This window comes from Monodon monoceros, unplaced genomic scaffold (assembly GCF_005190385.1).
Source record: "Monodon monoceros isolate NGI ecotype Baffin Bay Population unplaced genomic scaffold, NGI_Narwhal_1 Super_Scaffold_11, whole genome shotgun sequence".
Taxonomy (NCBI): Eukaryota; Metazoa; Chordata; class Mammalia; order Artiodactyla; family Monodontidae; genus Monodon; species Monodon monoceros.
Window position 1 is genome coordinate 42,485,214 of NW_021703767.1, and position 22,227 is coordinate 42,507,440.

Here is a 22,227-nt window from a genome sequence, read left to right on the forward strand (position 1 = left end):
TAAATGACTCTTCTTTAATAAAAGTAACTGTAAAATATAGTAATTCTGAGATTGTATTCAGCTGTGTATTATAATGTGGACCTTAGTATAGTCAATGCCAAGAATCCATTTTGATAAAGAGGTAAAAGTGATTTGTATTCCTTCTAAAGAAAGTAAAAATGGATGCCATGCAAATATTTGGCTCTGTTATCATGCTGAGTTGTTTACCTAGAATAGAAAGTCTTTTTTCTCTCAAGTCTACTATAGGTTAACTTGAACCTCTACTCTGATTAATTAAGGTATGAATTATATTACCTACCCTCACATTCCCCCCACCACATACATACTCTTGCTTTAACCATTTATAATTTAATTATTTATTAAAAGCTCTAATACTAGATAGTCTTGACAGATAAAGAAGACCTTTCCAAAAGAAAAAGTAAACAACTTTTGCAGTGGTATAAGTAGCACTGAAATCAGTAGTAATTTCAAAATTTAAGCTCAACATCCACCGTAGAAATTTTCCATTAATAATGCAAGGTACTATTTGTTGATTCCTTGTGGAAAGGGCTGAGCTAGGAGGTATTTTAAACATCTTAACCTATTGAAATTTTCAGCAGCCCAAGGTTACACCAATGTTATATAAGAAGGCACATGTTCTTTCTGCATCTCTTCTTTCTAGTACAGTCTTGAAAGTTGCCCTCAGAGCGATTGTAAATTACCCTTCATTTTTGGTGGTTGAATCTCCTAATACTTATAACTGAAATAACTCTGGAGATCCATAGGCTAAAATTTCCTCCCAGGATAATAACAATTCTACTTGTGTTAGCATACTTGAACTCTTGGAGTGATGCCACTTTCTCATTATATACTGTCTGCTTTTCTGTGGAGTTATATGACCTAACTTAACTTTTGGTCAGACCTCACAAATTAGATGCTTCACAACAAAAATGTATAGGAGTTTCACTCAGGGAAGAAAACATAATATCTCATATATGATCTGGCTAGATGTTATGAACATTTCAGTAAAAAAAAGTTTGACCTGGAGGTCTTTGCACCGTGGGTGGCTTCCCAAGACCCTCTGAAATCACATACACAATTCTGAGTGCATGTGTATTTTTCTTGGGAGTAGATTCTAGCTCTCATCAAATTCCTAAAGGATTTCATGGCCAAAGAGGTTAAAAAAAAACATGGCAGTGAGTTTTTATATTAGGAGAAATAATAAGCAGGGTTTTATTATTAATAATTTTTTTTATTGATATCGGACTTTTGTCTCCACCCTCTATATGCCTATTTGACTCACCTTTCTTCTAGACAGTATTACAGGAAACTGTTAGTTTGCAAGTTTCTTTGAGTCATATTCTTTCTTATAAGTGCCCAAGAGAAGTTAATTAGGTTATGGGTTATCCTAATACTGTTCTTAGAACTTGAGTCAAATGGACTTTCATGAGTCAGACCTTTCAATAAGAAATAGGAGAACCTGGGTCCTTTGTAGAATTCTGGAAACCCATAAGTATGAAAGTATGGACTACCTATGTCACTTAATCACTTGATCCTTAGTTGTAGTGGTGGGTCCCTTAATTTACTATTTTTACCATCTGAAACCCCTACTCACTTTATTTATAGGGTCCATTGTCTTAAGATTTCTTTTCTTTCAGCGCAAACTTACCAAGCTGTCATCTTCATCAACTTCATTTAGTTATACTGTTGACTCACCTCTACATTTCCTTACTGAGGGCTTCCTTTTGTCTGTAATGGCATCCAGCTTCACTAACAGCAGCTGTAGTTTACAGTAAAGCTTCTCAGCTGGTTGACTTCCTAGGTAATTTATGCACAAAGAGCCTGTAGAGGTTCCCATCCTTTCCCTCCCCTGTCCCAGCACACTCTATTGTAAAACAAAATAACGAAGAAAAACCTGTCGACAGTGTCGTCAGGTGGCAAGATGTTATCCAGGGATCACCTGTATCAGCATCAGACCAGACCTGCTGTATTTTTTAGGGTGGGGCCAAGGATGCCTCTGGCTTTTTCACAGGCTCTCCAGATCTCTCTGCTGCACAGCAGAAACTGAGATCTACTGGTGCAGGGGAAAGCATGGGCTTTGAAGTCAGCCAGGCCTTGAGTAGGTTACTTAATCTTCCCCAGCTTCTATGTCTCCACTTGTAAATAAGGATTTTAATACTTCTGTTGTCCTGTGAATTCTAAAATAATGTATTTAAAGCATCTCATTCAGTGCTTTACTAGTTTTCTGTGCATGCGATGGTGGATATGAATAGTTACTATTGATGATATGCTGTGTCTAGGTAGAGATGAATTAGGAGAGCTAGTTTTAAAGTGGCATATGTGAATTCAAGCTACATGAAGCTTTTAATTACAGAAAATGACATGGCTTAGTGGGTAAGAATAGGAACCCAAGTGCTCAAAATAATTATTGCATACTTTCTGAACCAGTAGATTCCTAATAGAGTGCCTCCGATGCTTAAGAATTTTTTCTTTTAAGGTAGTAATTTTAAGGAAAAAATGGCTACTTTTAGTGCCTATTGTGTGTGAATAAACAAAATGTTCAGCAGCTAATTAAATATGTTTATGTTGGTTAGGTTAGGGTGCTTTTGAAATATAACAATGAAAATTGTATGTGATATATTGCTCTGCTATGAATCTTTCTGTGATTAAGTCTTGCTTTAAAAGCAGTATGTTTAGATATAACTGCTACTAGAAAATTACTATTTTCTGAACCCATCTGGATATAATTATGCTAATGAATATTAAATAGTACTCGATATTTTCAGTTTTCATGATAAACAATTTAGGAACAATTATGAACAAGTATCAGTAAGGCACTACATTAAAGGATATAGCACAAGTTTAGAAGGGACAGAAGAAATATCTCTCAACCACCTGATTTAGCTGGGGAGTTTATCACTAGTTTTAAATTTATCTTTTTTTATAATGTTCCTTAAACATTTGAAGCTGACCTGTGGGACACATCTTTTTCTCCGGTAATGCTTGTAACTGACACAGTAGAAAACTCTTCAATTTCTTTATATTTTATAAGTTAAAAATTATTTAATAGTGTTAGGAGACATATATATATATACACATATATAGTCATATTCCTGTTCACATAAGAATTCTCTCATTTTCCCATCACCAAATTTGCTCAGTTATCTGCTTTTATTCCTTTGTCTTCCCTCCTGTAATATGGAAGAAGTGTTTCTGCTCCTGTCCAAGATCCCACCCCTTTCTACTATTGTATTGGGTTGGCCAAAAGGTTCTTTCGGTTTTTTACGTAAGATGGCTCTAGTAGCGCTTATTAGTTGTCTTTAATTTCATTCGAAGCAATTTTGTTAGATTGTGTGTGACAGCTGTCATATCAGGGTGCATTAAAAAAAAACTTATGAAAATTGGTGAATTTTTGTGTAGCCATTTTAATATTGAAGACGGAAGGAAAAAAGCAATATTTTTGGCGTATTATGCTTTGTTATTTCAAAAAAGGTAAAAATGCAACCGAAACGCAATAAAAGATTTGTGCAGTGTATGGAGAAGGTGCTGTGACTGATCAAATGTGTCAAAAGTGGTTTGCCAAGTTTAGTGCTGGAGATTTCTTGCTGGGATGCTCCGCTGTTGGGTAGACCAGTTGAAGCTGATAGTGATCAAATCGAGACATTAATTGAGAACAACCAACATTATACCACTCGGGAGACAGCCGACATACTCAAAATATCCAAATAAAGCGTTGAAATCATTTCTACCAGCTTGGTTATGTTAATCGCTTTGATGTTTGGGTTCCACGTAAGTTAAGCGAAAAAAACTTTCTTGACCGTATTTCCGCGTGTGAGTCTCTACTTAAACGTAACAGAAACGTTCCGTTTTTAAAACAAACTGTGACAGGTGATGAAAAGTGGATACTGTACAATAATGTGGAATGGAAGAGATCGTGGGGCAAGCGAAATGAACCACGACCAACCAAACCAAAGGCTGGTCTTCATCCAAAGAAGGTGATGGTTGTGTATATGGTGGAATTGGAAGGGAGTCTTCTATTATGAGCTCCTTCTGGAAAACCAAATGATTAATTCCAACAAGTGCTGCTCCCAATTAGACCAACTGAAAGCAGCACTCGACCAAAAATGTCCAGAATTAGTCAACCGAAAACACATAATTTTCCATCTGGATGATGCAAGACCACATATTTCTTTGATGACCAGGCAAAAACTGTTAGAGCTTGGCTGGGAAGTTCTGATTCATCCGCCATATTCACCAGACATTGCACTTCGGATTTCCATTTATTTAGGTCTTTACAAAATTCTTTCAATGGAAAAAATTTCAATTCCCTGGAAGACTGTAAAAGGTACCTGGAACAATTCTTTGCCCAAAATGATAAAAAGTTTTGGGAAGATGGAATTATGAAGTTGCCTGAAACATGGCAGAAGGTAGTGGAACAAAATGGTGAATATGTTGTTCAATAAATTTCTTGGTAAAAATGGAAAATGTGTCTTTGACTTTTACTTTAAAATGGAAGGAACTTTTTGGCCAACCCAATATATTATTCCTCCCCTTTCTTATATCGAGTTTCTCTCTCTGGATCATTCCCATCAGCAGAATGTGCTCTTGTGTTTCTTTAAGTATTGTGGAATCCTTTGGCTCTACATCTCTCTTCACATGTTGACTCCTTTTTATAGTATTCTATTCAAAATTCTGGAAAGAATTGTCTGTAGCGGATTCTGTACTTATTTATATCACACTCTTTCCTCAACATGCTCCATTTGTGCTTTCATTCCTACAATTCCTTGAAACTGCTCTTATTGGAGTCAACAAATTACCTCCATGTTGCCAAATCCATTGTCACTTTGCTGTTCTTATTTTACCTAAAATTGAGTATTTCCTCAACTTTGTTTTCCTTCTAGCACTTTTGCATTACAGCATACTTTTCTTGATTTTCCTCCTACTTCATCGATGGTTCCTTCTTAGTCTTTTTTGTTAACTCCTCTTCTGCTTTAAGTCTAAATTTTAGAATATCCCAGGCTCTTTTCTGGGCTTGCAGTTTTTTGCATCTAGATACTTTTGAGGCCTTAAATACTGTTTATTTACTCAGAGGACCCAAATCTGTAGCTTTGACATCTCCCAAGAGTTCCTACTGATATAGCTAATACCTTAGAAACCTCCACTTTGACATTTTATGGTCATCTCAGGTTCTGTTGGCCAAAACAGAATTTCTTGATTTCCTTCTCACCCTTAGTGTTGAAACATTCATCTCCTATCTTTTCCCATCTCAGTAAAAGCTATCATAATCTAATCAGTATCCTGTAGATTCTACATCTTAAATCTATCACATTTTAGTCTAATTTTTTTTTTCCATCACTACAACTTGGTATACAGTAGTTAAGAACTGGTTCTGCAATCAGATTGCCTAGGTTCAAATCCCAGTTCTCTGTGTACAGTTTCTGTGACCTGAGTCAGGTTACTTAACCTAGCTGTACTTCAGTGTTCTTGTTGGTAAAATTGTAAAATTATTAGAACAATGCTGGGACATAGCAAGGATTTTTTTTTTTTTTTTTAGTCTTGAGTGTTAGTACTGCTGCTACCACCATCACCACCTCCACTCCCATCCTAGCTCAAGCCTCCATCATCTCTTAACTGGGACTATTGCATTAGCCTAATTGTTTTCTATACTTATATGCTTGTCCTCTACTCACCTGCCCCAAATCCATTCTGACCCGTTCTCCGTACAGTAGACAGGATGATTTTTTCCCAAATATAAATTACATAACATTACTCCCAGGCCCAAAAACAGCTTTGCCTTTATTACACTTGCTGTAAACTTCAGACTTACAGGGCTTTACATCTAGCCCCTGCTGACCTTTCTTAACCTCATCTCTTACCTCACTGCTCTTTTCCCACTATGATACAACTGTACTGCTCATTCTTCTTTGAATGGAGTAAGTTATACCCTCCTCAGGGTCTTTGTACTATTTGTTTCATATGCCTGGAATATGTGCTTCCCTTGTCCTCATCACTCAGATCTTCACTTACATTACCTTTTAGAGAGACCTATATTTTCCACCCAGCCGAAAGAAGCCACTCTGACAATATCTTATCATCCTTATTTTAAACCTCTGCCAAGAACTTAACATTGTCTAATATTTGTATTTGTTATATGCTTTCTCCACTAGAATGTTAGTTCCCAAACTCTATCCCCATGTGAGTTCAGACTGTGTCCCTAGCCCATGGTCTAGTGCCTGGCTTCACAATAAAGTGATGGAGAAAATTCCAAGCATACCATTGCCTTTTATTTTTTACTTTATTTGCCAACCCTCTTAATCTGTAATACAGCGTCCCGAATGGACCCAAGTTCGGGAAAACAGTGCCTTAACTTAGCTTTTTAGGCCTTAAGCTAAAAGCAGCTCCTAGTTACCAACTAGACTCTTCATTAAATACATAGTTGGGTTTTCTTAGGATTTGTTGACCACTGAGTTAACTGACCTATCTGAACATAAAAGATTTGATGCAGGGCTTCCCTGGTGGCGCAGTGGTTGAGAGTCCACTTGCCGATGCAGGGGACACGGGTTCGTGCCCCGGTCCGGGAATATCCCACATGGCTGCGGAGCGGCTAGGCCTGTGAGCCATGGCCGCTGAGCCTGTGTGTCCGGAGCCTGTGCTCCGCAATGGGAGAGGCCACAACAGTGAGAGGCCCGCGTACCGCAAAAAAAAGATTTGATGCAGCTTCTAGTTTGATTTGGCTTTAATAGAGCACCACTTGAATTCTTGTTTTATACAATTCTTAACTACCAAAATTTTCTTAAATGAACCTAAAGCATTGTTTAAGTAGTTGTCACTTACTGACATTCATCTTGTTAAGGCATTGGAAGTTACAAAAATATGTAATAGAGCTTGATACCTGTCTAGAAACTTAAGATCATTTACCTCATTTTCAATTGTTAACCCATGAGTTTAAAGCTAATATGCTATTTTTAGTTTAATAAATGAAGACTTGTTTTATGTCACTTGCTTTAGAAATTTCTGTAACTCTAGTGGGTAAGGGCGAAAGGGGAAAATTATAACTTAATAGTGATGAAAGTATGTGAATGGCTCTATGAAATGAAGAAAAATGACACAAGACACTAAATTATGGGACATCCTTCATTCTAAAGCTGGAGAAATTTCTAAAATAGCTTCTTTATTTTGAGCCACAACATGGACAACACCAGCAACACACTACCTTGCAAGGATTTCTTTTTTTGTATTTTATAGCTAGTCCAAATTTTTCTTTAGTAGTGTTAACATACTCTTTTATGCCATTCACTATCATTTCAATATTGTTGATGCTTTCTCCCTGTTCCTCTACTAAAAGAGATATCTGAATGAAAAGGTCCCTTAAATCCTTTATTTGGCTCTCCAAATTAACAAATTCTTTGTGTCTCTGTTCCATCTCTGAGAGTTGTGCTTTAGTGATACTGATTTCTCGAAGTAAGCTTTCATTAAAAACTTCCCATTTTCCTTGATGAAGCATATCATTTACCTCTTCTTCCAGCACTTCTTTCCCAGCAACTTCAAGCTGACGGAAAATAAATGTCCTGCACTTCTCTTGCTTTGCTGCTATTGTGTCATTGTATAGAAACATAGTTTGCTGAAAATGGCGGAACATCGCAGCATGCTGAGATTTAAGTATCCTTGTGACCACTGATGATGGACCGTTTTCATCCTCTGACTTCTTAACTTCTTTTACTAAATCATCCAAACGTCTATTAATGTGTTCTGCTTGGACTTTTATCTCTTTTGTAATGCTAGACTCTCTCTTAAGTAGACTAAACCTTCTCATAGAAGCCACCAGACTTTTCTGTTGCTGCCCAAATTTTTGAACATCATCTGTCAAGTTGTTAATACTCTCCTGTAGTTTTTGTATCTCATGTAGGTGTCTCTCAGCTACAGGCTCTCTTTCATAAATAACAGCTTGCTGCAGAAACACCGCTTGTTCCTCTTTTTCTGTAGTCGACACATCCTTGTCTCTAGAGAGCTCAATTTCCTTTGTTCTTTGCTTTAGTTCTTGAAGTCGGTCTTTCATCTTCCCTGTCCTCCTAAAAGCAAAAATGATTGTGTTGAACAAAGAAAAATTTGGTATTTCCTCCCAGTAGCAGTTGGCTTTACATAGCTATGTCTATCTCTCAGGAAAAATCCTCCTAGTTTTCTGAAAAGATGACTAAAAATTAGAAAAATCAATAAGAATTTCCTCATAAAGATCACTGAAATAGCAAAAGTAATGTAAAATATTTTGTAAATCACTTTGCATAATGCAGTGCTTCTATGAGTCCCATACAGTTGAGTAAAGTAGCTGAGTAAGCAGTGTTAGAGAAATAATTGCCCCCAAATAAGTTCTCAGTGTCACGATACTGCCACAGAATAGATTTTTCTTGATTTAGGAAGCTATATCTTAGAATGGAAGATTTGACCATATCTTTTTAGGATTAAAAGGTCACTCTGAATGTGTCCTTATTACTGAATATACGGTTCCCAGTTAATTTGGTCTATGTAATGTCAAAAAAAACATACTCATTTTGCTATATGTGTGTAGTTCAGCTAAAACCAGTATAGTGACAGGGCAGATTCCATATGAGAGCTTTAAGCAATATAGGTAATGTTGAATTTATCTCAGAATTTCTCAGGCTTCTGGATTGACTAACACATTATTTGACATAGCTTTATTTTCTTATCCATTGCATATATGTAGAATCATATACTTGGTTTGATCATGCTGATTTCTCATTATTAGCATTCCTTTGCAAAGATATCCAGACTGTGTTAGAAGAAAATTTTTGTCAATTCATAATAAGTGATGTTTTTACAAACATGAGAATATATAAAATCTTATTTGGGGGACACTGATAATATTGACACTTATTGTATGCTGTGTTGGTAGTTATTCATGGAATCAATTTGATGTACATAATTATATAGTGATATACATGAAGTGAATAAAAAGAAATCCTTGTTAATAAAATACTTTCTTTTCACAGCACATCTTGACTTTAGAAAGGCATTTAAAATGCCTTTCATGATATTTTTGTGGATAAGAGGAAGCTGTTAGGGAATTACAAGTAGCTCATTGAACCACACATAGTATCAACTAGAGAAAAAGGTCTCTAATGTGACGCTGTTATGCTATGGGATTCAGTTCTTGATATGTTTATGCAAATATTTTTATCAGTTATTTGGGTGTCGTAGAAGGCATACTTATCAAACATGTTGATGGCACAACATTTGGAGAGTTCATTAGTATGTTGAAATACAGAATTGGGATTTGAAAATTAAAATAGAACAGAACACTATACTAAAATAACAAAAACATGTTTAACTGGATAGATGTAAAGTATTGCACCTAGTTGTTTAGAAAACACCTTTACATCTATAAACTGGAAGACCCTTGAGTTCATAGCAGTCTTATAAAAATCACTGGAGATTTTAGTTAATTTTGAGCTTTTAATCAGAACTCTCAGAATAGTTATTATGCTTTCATGAATAATAATGTGATGTCTAGATTGACTAAGAAAGATATTTGTTCCACTGACTCTATGCTAGTGAAAGCAAATGGGAGAGGGACTGTGTTAAGTATGAGATGAAAATCCACAAATTGGGAATTTCCAAGCTGTCAAGGAAAGGATGAGATTGGAAGACCATAGTATATGGAGAGTTGTTGAAAGAAATGGAAATATTTGTTCTGAAAAAGAGAAGGTCGAGGGAATATCTACAACTGTTTTCTAAAATGTGTAGATCTGTATATATGAGGGATTAGACTTACCTGGCGTAACTCCAAAGGGCAGTGGGTGGAAATTACATGGAGTGAGGTTCGGTTTAGCATAAAGAAGACTTTTCACACAAGTAGAGCTGTCTGAAGATGGAATGAACTGTTTCATGAGATAAAAACCTTGCCATCACTAGAGATGTTCAAGATGTTCTTGAATGATGACCCAGTCGAGGATACTGTAGAAATGATACCTGTATTACATAAAAAGTTAAACAAATATCCTGATAATATTCCTTTGGTTTTAAAGAACTGACATTCTGTCAAATAATTTTTGAAGCTTACTGTATGCAAAGTTTTAAATGCTATAGTGTGTATTCAGTAATACCTGTCCTTGAGTAATTAATATCTGAGGGGAGATGGACAATACACAATTAAAAAGATAAATGAGATAATTTTAGATCTTGATAGATCAGTTAGGCAAGGCCTCTCTAAGGAGCTATTTGAGTGTAGACCTAAATGTTGAGAAGATGAAGAGCCAAGAAAGTGCATCCTGAGTATTGGAGATGGGGTGCCAGGGCAGTGAATAGGACTGGTATGTTTTAAGAACAAAATTAATGCTTATATAGATAGAAATTAATATGGGCAGTAACACTGGAGGAGTGAAGTCAGGACGGTAGGTGGGGATCAGATCACAAAGACCCTTGTAGGTCAAAGTAAGGAATTTAGATTTTATTCTAGATGCAGTGGCGGACAGTGAAAGGATAAATAGGGTATTGATGTAAGATTTATGTTTTTAAAAGATCACAGTATAGAGAATAGTTTCCTGATAACCTCCAGGAGAGATCTGGATGGAAACTAGATGGAATAAATGGGAACCATCTGGGATATATTTTGCAGGTAGAAGCAACAGGACTTATTGGTGATTTTAACCCTTCAGTAGCACTTAACCACCATTACTTCTTGAAACACTTTTAAGTGTTTCTCCTGGCTTTCCTCTTGCCTCTTTGGCTCCTCCTTCATCATTTTCTCCTCCCTGGTTTCTTCTCGTCTTTCCTACTGCTGAATACTGGAATACTTCCACACACAGTCCTCTTTTTATCCACTGTTGTTTTCCAGTCTCACAGTGTTAACTGCCGTCCGTTAGCTGATGACTCAAAGTTATATCTCAAGTCTAGACTGTTCTCATAACACTTGTCTACTCAACAGCTCCATTTGAATGTCTGTGTCTAAAATAATTTCCTGATCTTCCAACTCCCAAACTGCTGCTCCATCTCAGTAAGTGGCACCTCTTCCAGTCTCTTCTTCCAGTCTTCTTTCAAGTCACCCTACCAAAAACTTTGGAGTCATTCTGGACTAAGTGACTACTCTGTTTTGTGTCCCCCTCCCCCCTCCCCCCCCACACCCTTATATTCAAACTAACAGGGAATCTTGTCAATCCCTTTTTCAGGGTACATCAGGAACCACCTCCCTGGTTCAAGTCACCATCCTTTCTCACCTGGATTATTGCAGTAGTCTCCTACATGGTCTCCTTGTTTCTTCCTTTGTATCCCCGTCTCCTCTGGTCTTAACACAGAAACAAGAGTTAAAATGTTCTTAACACAGAAACAAGAGTTAAAATGTAAGTCAGATCATGTCATTCCTGTGCCTAAAGCCCTCCTTTAGTGTGATCTCTCAGAGGAAAAGCCAGAGCCTACAAGGTCCAATATGACTTCTCCACCTCTCCTTTTGCCCTTCTGACCATACCTCCTGCAACTCCCCCACCCTCTGCCTCAATCACACTGTGCTCCTGGTTATTCCTCACACAAACCTGGCAGGATCCTGCCTTAGGGCTTTGGCACTTGCTGTCTTCTCTGTTTGGAATGCTCTTCCCCATGTAGTGCTGTCTTATTTCCCCAACTTCTTTAAATCTTACTGAGATGACACCCTCTCAGTAAGGCTGTCCTTGGTCACCCTATCTAGAACTGCAACCACCCTTCCCAGCTTTAGTTTTTTTCCTAGCACTTTTCACTATGTTTTACTTATTTATCTTACTTTATTGTCTGCTCTCTTCCCCAAATACAAGCTCCATGAGGGCAAGGATCTTTATTCATTCTGGTATTCCCAGCACCTTCACCAGTCTTATTTATTCAAGTTCTGATATTGAGCTCTTTATAGTTCATATTTTCCTGAGTTCTTAATATGTGACAGGCACTGTTCTAAGTGTGTTGTATGTTCTTTTAAGAACTCTGAATTAAGTATTACCATGGTCTCCATTTTACAGATGATGACATTAAGACCTGATCTTAAGTAACTTACCAAGATATCAGCTCGTGGTAGAGTTGGGATTCAAATTAAGGCAGTCTAGTTTGAAGGACTCACTCTTTACTGTGCTATAAAGCCTTCTTCAATGGTATCAGATGCTCTATAGAGACCAGTTCAGATAAGTTCTGAGAAGAGGCAATTAGGCAGTGAAGTGGCTGGGAAAGAAGCCAGATCACAAGGGATACTAAGACCTTGAAATCTGTTTTTGATGGAAAAAGTCTTTTATATATATTAACAGTTTACTCAGAGACATTTGCTGTGTACCTGTATTGCTGAGCATTTTAAGTACTGGTTGGAAACATTTAACAGCAAGTTTTTGTTGCCTGTAATGCACTTACAGTTTTGTGCTGTTTATTTTAAATTATCTAAATATGTAATTCAAATAGCTTGCAGTCTTTTATTTTACCACTAATTTGCTATATTAAAAGTAAAAAGCTTCAGTCTGTACAATTTATGCAAATAAGAGACTTCTAAGTAGGGAAAGGATTTCATTCCCTCTGTCTCCCCACCTTTCCATTGTCTGTATTCTACCTTACTTGCAAAGAATAATTTCTTTACCTTAGGAACACAACTAACCAGATCCAGTGGTTTACTAAGATCTGTGGGAAAACATAATAAGCTATAATATTAAACCTGGAAAATTTGTGAAAAGAAGATTAGTCAAGGAGGACTATGAGAAGGTGGCAATATAGATTGCAAACTTTGGGTGTTAGGAAATTAGATCAGTATAAAACACTAATATATTGATCCATGTGTTGGGCATACCTTCTAGGAAAGTATTGACATTTACTGGCCTTTGTCCTTACAAGTAGGAAATAAGCAAACTAGAGAAAATATAATACCATGTGAGCATACTATTTTTTTTAATAAACTTATTTATTTTTATTTTTGGCTGTGTTGGGTCTTCGTTGCTGCACGCGGGTTTTCTCTAGTGGCGGCGAGCGGGGGCTACTCTTCGCTTCGGTGCATGGGCTTCTCGTTGCGGTGGCTTCTTTTGTTGCGGAGCGCAGGCTCTAGGGCGCAGGCTCAGTAGTTGTGGCACGCGGGCTTAGTTGCTCTGCGGCATGTGGGATCTTTCTGAACCAGGCCTCGAACCTGTGTCCCCTGCATTGGCAGGCGGATTCTTAACCACTGTGCCACCAGGGAAGTCCTAGCATACTATTTTTTTAAGTCCTTTATTAAAGTGAAAACAAAGTGATTTTAATTGAGAAAGATTTCAGTACTAGAGCAACCAATTAAACGTGCAGAAAGTTTGATATCATTTTTTATATTTTTCCCACCTTTTAAATTATAATAAACAGATGAATTTATATGTATATATAATTTCATGTAATTAAGTTATTTATAATTAATTAGTTAATTGTAATTAACCTAATATAATCCTTAATATAAAAATTCAGATTTTAAGAGATAACTTGTAAAGATTTTTAGCTTTATAAACTAATTTAGGTTGGGATTTCTTGTGAGTTTTAAATATTCAGTTTATGAAAAATTCCGCTTGGTCCCATTTTAATCAGTCAAGATATGCTTGGTTATGTCACAGTAATGTCCAGTCACCAAATCTTGATGGATTACAACCACAGAGATGTATTTTTCATTCACATTTCATGTCCATGTTGGGTCAGCAGGGGCTACTGGTTCCCATCTTGGTTTCTCAGAGACCTAAGCTCCACCTTTCTGAATGTGGTAGGCTGGTAGCGCAGTTGGAAGTACTGGAGAGTCTCTCATAGACATTAAAATGCTGTAGCCTGAAATGATGCGTGTCACTTTCCTTTGCGACTCCTCGACCAACTGAAAGAGGATGGTAGTGATATGTAGTCCTCACCTGTTCTCCAAAGGAGAGGTGAACCTGGTTTCTTCCGCATCTATTGAATATTATAATTTGATGCCAAAAATAATCCTTAGAGGTTAACTAATCAATTTCTCATTTTTCTTATGGGGAAATTGAAAATCAGAAAAGTTAAGTGTTTTACCCAGAGCTTGCTAGTAGTAGTACTGGTATAATAATGCAAACTTCCTGGCTGCTAGACCAGTGCTTTTTTCATTATAAGATGTATAATATAAATTTCCTAGAATGTATATGTTATGTAAAGCTGGGATCATCTATATGCTCTTTTGTATTCAGTATTTTATAAATATTTGATGATTATACTAGAACAGATTTTTAAAAACACCTACAAACATTGGGAAGTGATTGTAGAAACTTTTTTTTCATGTGATAACTTTGAGAAGGCAGAATTACCACCCATGATTTATTATATGCCTCTGATAAAGACTAATCTTTCTAGTATAGAGGGAGGTAATTACTAAAGTCAGTTAGCCTAATGATTTATCTTGAATAGCTCCATACTGTTCTTTGTTTGGTTTAGTGTTTATCACTTCCTTATCTGTATGTTCCCTCTGGTATTACCATATTGATGCTGAAAATAAATTCCTCCAGAAGTGTTTAAAACGGATGTCATGTTGCTTTTGATATAGCCATAAGCTTTTTCTTTTCTTTCCTTCCTTCCTTCCTTCCTTCCTTCCTTCCTTCCTTCCTTCCTTCCCTCCTTCCCTCCTCCCCCCCTACATGATTTGAACAAAGCCTTTTCTTTTAAAAATGTTTTTAATGTGATTATTTTCATCATTAATACAGATACACAGTTTAAGAAGTCAGACCACTTCAAGGCTTATGAAGATATACAGCTGACCCCTGCCTGCCCCACCACATTCTATTTCCAGTTCCTCATTCCCAAATGCAGTCATTTTCAACTCCTTAGCTATATGTTGCTTCTAAACTCCCTATTTCTTGATAATTTGCTTATGTAGATGTTTACACTTTTTTCAGTTTTAAATAATCTTTGCTATGAAAGATATGAATTTAACTTTTTTTTTTTTTGGCTGCACCACACAGCTTGCAGGACAGTTCCCTGACCAGGGGTTGAACCTGCGCCTTGGCAGTGAAAGTGCGGAGTCCTAACCACAGGACCACCAGGGAATTCTTGGATTTAACTTTCTCTTACACCCCCATCCTTCCCTCAAATTTTTCCTCTCAATGTAATTATATCACAGTTTTTGTTATAGTCAATATTATGTGTTTACGTTATTAGGACTACCCAAATACTATATTTACCAGAATCACATATTATATATACCAGAATCACACCAGAATCATATTATATATACCAGCACCACTAGGGTTATATTTCCTTTCTCAGAATAATTTTTTTCACTGTATCTAGGCTTTTTCAGTGGATAGAGCTAGGAGATGTATATTTTTATTTTAAGAAAGCTTTTCACTGAAGTATTTACGCATATACAGAAAGTGCCCAAAACATAAATGTATAATTTGATGATTTTTCACAAAGCGAACAGACCCATGTAACCACTACACAGATCAAGAACCTTGTAACTTTTAAATTTTTCTTGAAATTATTAATTACCTAAGTTTTTCAGTTGCCTCATTTTGTACATATGCATCACTAATTCATTCTAAAACTCTTCATTTGAACTGAAAATATTCTCTTAATGTATATATAGCAGGTATTCTTTTCTGTTTCATTTTATTGTTTTATCTTTTGCGGCTTCTTTCTTGGAACCCTGATTACCACACAGCTGTTGTCTTGACCTGATTACCACACAGCTGTTGTGTTGGAATTTTTCTCTCCTTCTGTGTATTTTCTCCTCGTTCCTTTCCTCATCTCTATTTTTGGTTTATCCCCTTGATTTGAGGGCATACCATAGCTTCCTTTTAATACATAGGTGTGGTGATAACTTGCATTTCTGAAAATGTTTTTATTCTGTCCTTACACCTGAATGATATATTTGCTGCAGATGTAATTCTTACTTGGAAATTGTGTTCCCTTAGAATTTTGAAACTTTTGCTGTGTTTTCTTTTAAGTTTCTTTGCTACCCTTGAGAAATCTGCCATCTGATTCCTGATATTTTGTATAAGATGTGGGGTTTTTTGTTTGTTTGTTTTTAATTTCCTTCCATGAAATTCTTTGCCTTTTCTCTTTATTCCTCATGTTTTGAAATTTTGCAATAACATGACCTAGGAACGTCTTTTTGCATGTATTTGCTAGATGTTTAGTGGCTCTTTCCAATTTGGAAATTCATGTACTTATGGTTTCTTTTGGAGGGGATCCTAACTTTTAAAAGAACTTCATCTTCTCCACTTTCTTTGTATTGTTTTCTTTGAAATTGCCCTTATTTGGATGTTGACTTTATTAACTATTCCTCTAATTTTCTTAGTATCTGAAAAGTAGAGTGACTTGCCTGAGGTCACACAACTAAAAAGTAGCAGAGCCTACATTCAGATGTACATCTACTTGCCTGCAGATCTGTTATTTTTCTTTATTTCATAGTGAATAGATATAGATTATCCTAGTGAAATATGCTACAAATGAAGTTGATCTGTATCAAATATTGTATTATGTTGTTAATATAAATGCTATGTTTAAAAGAAAAAAGTTCTTCCAGTAGGTAATATAGCATATTAGATCTAAAATAATTATGTTAGCAGCTGTATTAGGATTTTTCATACAATCAGACCAAATTAAGCACGTTACAATTTAGAAAAAGAAAAAGTATTAGTTCAGGGACTTCCCTGGCACTTCCATTGCAGGAGGCATGGGTTCAATCCCTGGTCAGGGAACTAAGATCCCGCTGGCCGTGTGGCGCCCCCCCCCCCAAAAAAAAAAAAAAAGAAAAATGATTGGTTCTGATCCCACACACCTGTGTCATGGAAAATCTAAAAAAATTTGAGTCCTATCCTTGGCACCATGTAGAGATAGGGATTCTTGTATTTTCTTCTGCTGTATGTCATAGTCATAGAAAGAGATAAGACAAGAAGTGAGGTACACTGCATTCCTATTTATGTACACAGGTTTCTGTTTCCTATTCATATACTAACCTGTTACTATGAATTCTTACAACTATAATGTATATAGCAGATATGATGTTTGTTGTACTGTTTTTTTTTAATTGACTTGTGTTCCTCATAATATGGGAAAAGAAAAGAGTGATAGTATTGGAGGCCTAGCTGAGAAATGAGGGAGGTATCAAAAACAAACAGATTTTGATTTTTTTACTCATGAGATTTAAGTCTTATCTAATGCTAAGTAGCCTGACAATTTTTAAATTTCACAGTTCTCAAGAACTACAGTGTCTCTTACTTTCTCTTTGGTTGCATGGCTTGGAAGAAATCCCAAAACAACCCTCTCTAATATACTTATGGCTAGTTAGGTCTTTCTTTTTTTCATTTTAATTACACATAAATGAACAATGTCATCAAAAGCCTTTTTCTGAAGCATCATATTTTAACATTTTTTTAAGAAATAGAATATTTCAAAATTGATATTGTAGCACAGTATACTTTTGCAAAGTGCTTTTGAGAAGGTAAATTTTACCGTCACTGATTTTGGAAATGAAGATATTTGACTCTCCCTTCTAAAGGTGGTCTTATCCTGGATTTCTATGTTCTTGGGATAACAGATTCCTGAAGGAATACCACCTTTCATATTTGAATAAAAGATACTTTAAAGAACTCTTTAAAATATATTGATATGTATTTTATATTCATTAATCTTAATAAATTTAGTAGCAAAAAGAAAGTAAATATTCTGAATCTTTTTTTTCTATAGATCTCTATATGTTAACTGATATTAAAGGAAAAACAGTCAGATTTCCTTTCAGTGCTGTATATCATAGCATGCATATTATAGTTAATGATGTTTATATAAAATCAGCTGTAAAGTTTATACTGTGTTCATCTTGGTGTATGTCTTCATTTATTTCTTTTGAACATTTAAAATATATTTATGTTCAAGATCCTTTTGTATTATTAGGTTATTTCTGGTTTCTTAGAAATAATTCCTTTTGTTTATTGTGGCCACCAATTGTTTTTCTTGGTGATGGGCAAGTATATTTAGTAAACTTTGTCAGCAGATTACCTTCAGTGGGGAATTATATTATACAAGAATGTCCTGAGTGCCCTGCATTATGGATGCATTCTTAACCGCGTTTTTGTGGTTGTCACTACTAGGGCCCCATGGAGTTTGCCCATCATAGCCCAGGTAGTTAAATACAGTTTCCCTCTATATCTGTGGGGAATTGGTTCCAGGACCCCCACAGAGACCAAAATCCACGGATGCTTAGGTCTCATATAAAATGGTGCAGTATTTGCATATAACTTATGTACATCCTCCTGTATATTTTTACGTACTTTAAAAGCATACTTTAAATCATCTCTAGATTACATATAATACCTAATACAATGTACATGGTATATAAATGGTTGTAAATAAAATGTAAATGCTATCTAAATAGTGGCTGGTACGTAGAAATTTCAAGTTTTGCTTTTTGGAACTTTCTGGGTTTTTTCCTGAGTATTTTCCATCTGAGGTTGGTTGAATCAATGCATGTGGAACCTGCAGGTACAGAGGGCTGACTGTATGGGCCTGATTTTTCTCTAGTGATTTCTATAGCCCAGGTAGTATAAATAAGGGCCTGAATTTTCTGTAGTGATTTTGTAGCCTGAGTGAATCCCTCACTCCCTGCTGTACTCCTTGGACAAGCCAACAGAGACTTTCCTGTGTCTGTATACAGGCTGTTCTTTTTCTGGTCCACTATTTCATATAGGAAACACAGTTTTAGTTCCCTATTATGAACAAACTCTAAACCCGAGCCTCTAATATAAAAGTGTTTTCTTCTTGTAGCCCATGGAGTTAGCTTTAATTCCTACTCTCCACCTTGGCTATGAATGTGTTCCCTCTTCATTTCTGGCACCTGGAAATTTCCCTTTCTTACTTCACATGTAATGATGTAGTTTAGAAATTTGTCTTTTTTTCCCCTTAAGATTATATCAAACACTTCTCTACGTTTCTAGCAAGAGGAGGAGTTTCTGTATCTGTGCATCTTCACTGAAAGTCATAGGTGATTATCTTTACAGAGTTAACATAATTCAGAATGTTCCCTAAATCCTTATATTCATCTGTGCAGAAACTGACCTAATGTAGGTATTCAGGTGCATGCTATACATAAATTGCATTTTCCAGTAGTTACATACGCACAGCTACATGTATAACTATTTCTCATTTAACTGTTTAATCTTTTATCTTCATAAATTATAAGCAAAGTGACATATCTAAGCATATTAAAATTTAAAAGTTGGAAGAGACAGAGTTCAAGAAGGCATAAAATATTAAGTGCATAGTTGTGAAATCATTTAATTGCTTAGGCAAGTGAAATTGATGATACTACCATTTTATGCAATCTTTTCTCTACCTTAAATTTATTTTCTTAATATCCGAAGAGTTCTATCCAAATGTGAGCCATCTTTCAGCATGTTTAACTTACTGCTTTGCTGTACAGTTTTGAATTCTACTGTTAATAACTGTATCTTTGAGCTTAAATGTGATATTTGCAAAAAGAAAGAACACTAATTTATAAATATAGTAATCAAGTTTGACAATTTGTTTTTGGAAATACGAAAGTAAACTTGTATGACTCAAATAAAAGTTTCTCCACTCTATTATAGACAGGGAACATTTCCAGGAACAGAAATATGAATAAAAATTATCTAGTACTTTAAGAACTATGCCCTGGGATAGATACTTTATAAATTTATAGATTTTTTAAACTAAGACATTTCTTTTTATAGTTACTATAATGATTAAATATTTTAAGAAATGTAACCAGTTTTTATTTAACGTAAACTAGAATATTCTTTTGCTTTTGTGTGTGAAGACATGTTGCAACATTTCCCTCGTTCAAGGTGAAAGCAGCTGTTACTGGAATATTCACCTCTTTGGCTACTTAAATGAAGAAAACAAACTTAAAAAAAAATTATTACAAATTGTGTAAATTCTATCTAAGTTTAAATTATCAGACAGTTTTTTGTAATGCAGCCTTTCACTGCTTTTTAAATTCTATTTTTTGTTTAGTGTAAATAAGTTAATTGTTAAATTAACTCATTTAATGTAACAAGACCATTTTTGTTTAAATACTAAGACTCATGTAATTTTGAACTCTCACTTATCTGATTAAAGTAAGCTGTACTTATGTAAAATTATTTTTATATTAAATTTAAAACTACATAGCCACAAATATAATGTGTTCTAGGTATTACATAGCCAACTTTCAAGTTTACCCTTAAAACATTTATAAATAATAATTATTATTTTGATTTGAAATGGGTTATATATTAAAATCTAACATAACAATTGTAAAATAACTTTGAAGAAATATCAAAAAATAAAACATGTTTTGGTTAAGCCTCTATACACTGTTTAATTTTGAAAGTATCAGACCTACCTATGTATGTTGCATTTAAATGATGTTGACTTAAATTTTTTAAATTATCAAATCAAATGTAATATTGATATTAAATTTTATAATTTAAGTACTTTCAGTACACTAGCTGAAACATTTCAAAATTGAGTACTTTAAAAAAAATTGAATACTTTGATATTTTACTGTAGTCCTTTTACAGCAAGATTATTTTTTAATTTCCTCAAGTTAATTTTAAAGATTCTGGGAAACTATAATGAAGAAGTTAAGGCCTTGTAGAAAATTATCTTAAATTTTTAAACATACATATGGTCATATTGGGCATTAACTTCTTTTCAGAATTAAATGGAAAAGTGTCCTCTAAAGCAAGCATTTTATGAGTAATTTAGTCTGTTTATAGAAGAATTTTAAGTTTGTTTTTATAGGGTCTGACTTTCTAGTGTTTCCAAAATGAAAAGATATTTTTTTAAAGGACATAAAATAAAAAGTTGATTTTGTTTATGGTGGTCTATTTCTAGGAACTCTAAACCCAGATCTCATTCAGCATATCAGTAGTATATATGAGCACATTAGCTGCCTGTAGCCTGGTCCAAATCTGAGCAAAACAGGTAACTTTAATTATCTGTTGGGCTCTTTTTAAATGTCACAGATTTCAGTCTCTGCATGTCTCACATTAAAAAGTACAAAAAAGAGTGGTATGTTTACCTTTGTCTTGTTCCTTTTGTTGCTTTTCCACCTGCGCAGTTAGAGTCCTGCCTGTGAGAGAAAAACTGAGTACCATCTGTAATGTTTTATTCAAATTTTATTTGTCTCTGTCTTATAGTTCACAGGATAATTTCTGTATGGTTTTCATTTAGTTAACTTAATTGAAAGCCACATAATGAAGTCAAATAAGTTAAAGTTATCGTTTTGTTGTTAATATCAAATGAGAAGAACAAATTTCTTACCTCACCCCTGGAGAATCCAGTTCTGCCTGTTAGCTGCGTTTTCTTTAGATTAAAGTAAGATTGTTTTCAGTGGAGCTAGTTGGTAACAGGAAGTCCTTGTTAAACTGCCTAGATGTACTTGGCACAGGCTCTGTAGTTCCAGTCCTATATTACATATAAAGTGCATTACTCACAAAAGAGGGGGTTCGTAATTAAGCAAAGATTACTTTGTTTTCTTTAGGTATGAAAACTTGCTAAGTGTATGGAATTTGGAATAAACAGGAATGGAAAGAACCTTGGGTAAAGGCTTTTTGTTCAGTTTACTTTAAAATGATTTAATTCCATCTTATTTTAGGGAATTCCAAGAACTTAACTCAGAAAATTACCAAATTTCAGAACTACAACAGCCAGAAAAGAGTTCATGTCTTTAAACCTGCCACCTTACCTTTCTTTTTAGTATGCCTGCTATTTTTAAGTTTCTTTCATAGTTTTCCATATCAAAAACTAAAATTGTACAGCACTATATGTTATGCTATTTATTATATCAATATAACAATTCAAAATTAATTTTTACCAGAGTGAAATATTTGTAGGAAAAATCAGAAATAAAATTTCTCTCACACAACTAAATTTTCTTACATTCCCTTTTTCTCTGCCTGAGTTGTTATGATTTGAGGGTGAGAGGAGGGACATTGCTATAATATCTATCAAAATAACATCTGTATTTATTCTTTGGTTTAGTAGTCCTACTTCCTGGAGTCTTTTCCCAAAATAAGAAATAACATCTTCACACACTTTATTCCTCACAGCCCTCTTTGTAAAATCAAGACATTGGGAACAACCCATGATGAAACATCTATATAATGAACATTTTGTTCATTAATAAAGAGTATAGTAATAAATAAGATTTCTTTATACTACTTCAGAGTAATTTTAGGATTTACTGTTTTTAAAAAAAGCATGGTGATGCACAAAAGTGCATCTAACTTTTGAGGAAGAACAGGAGGGTAGAGATAC

At 35.0% G+C, this 22,227-nt stretch overlaps 2 protein-coding genes across 5 annotated transcripts in view; one reads left to right on the forward strand and one right to left on the reverse strand.

Moving 5' to 3' along the window:
- ARL13B (ADP ribosylation factor like GTPase 13B) overlaps window positions 1-22,227 on the forward strand; it is a 74,105-nt gene that overhangs the window by 25,952 nt on the left and 25,926 nt on the right. The gene's annotated exons all lie outside the window — the stretch shown is intronic.
- Window positions 7,138-21,269, reverse strand: STX19 (syntaxin 19). Of its 3 annotated transcripts, XM_029215470.1 has the most exons (5): window positions 21,232-21,269; window positions 20,990-21,040; window positions 11,208-11,275; window positions 9,767-9,963; window positions 7,151-8,048 (listed from the first exon to the last, which is right to left on the reverse strand). In XM_029215470.1, exon 5 carries the CDS (start codon window positions 8,033-8,035, stop codon window positions 7,151-7,153), a length of 885 nt encoding a protein of 294 aa, XP_029071303.1. In that variant the 5' UTR covers window positions 8,036-8,048; window positions 9,767-9,963; window positions 11,208-11,275; window positions 20,990-21,040; window positions 21,232-21,269. The 3 variants fall into 3 exon arrangements, with proteins under 3 accessions (XP_029071305.1, XP_029071303.1, XP_029071304.1); XM_029215471.1 differs by lacking the exons at window positions 20,990-21,040; window positions 21,232-21,269 and having other exon boundaries at window positions 11,208-11,588; XM_029215472.1 differs by lacking the exons at window positions 9,767-9,963; window positions 11,208-11,275; window positions 21,232-21,269 and having other exon boundaries at window positions 7,138-8,048; window positions 20,990-21,034.

What these genes read in the sequence shown, in the direction of transcription:
- STX19 (XM_029215472.1), bottom strand. Translation starts at nt 8,035, where the DNA reads ATGAAAGACCGACTTCAAGAACTAAAGCAAAGAACAAAGGAAATTGAG.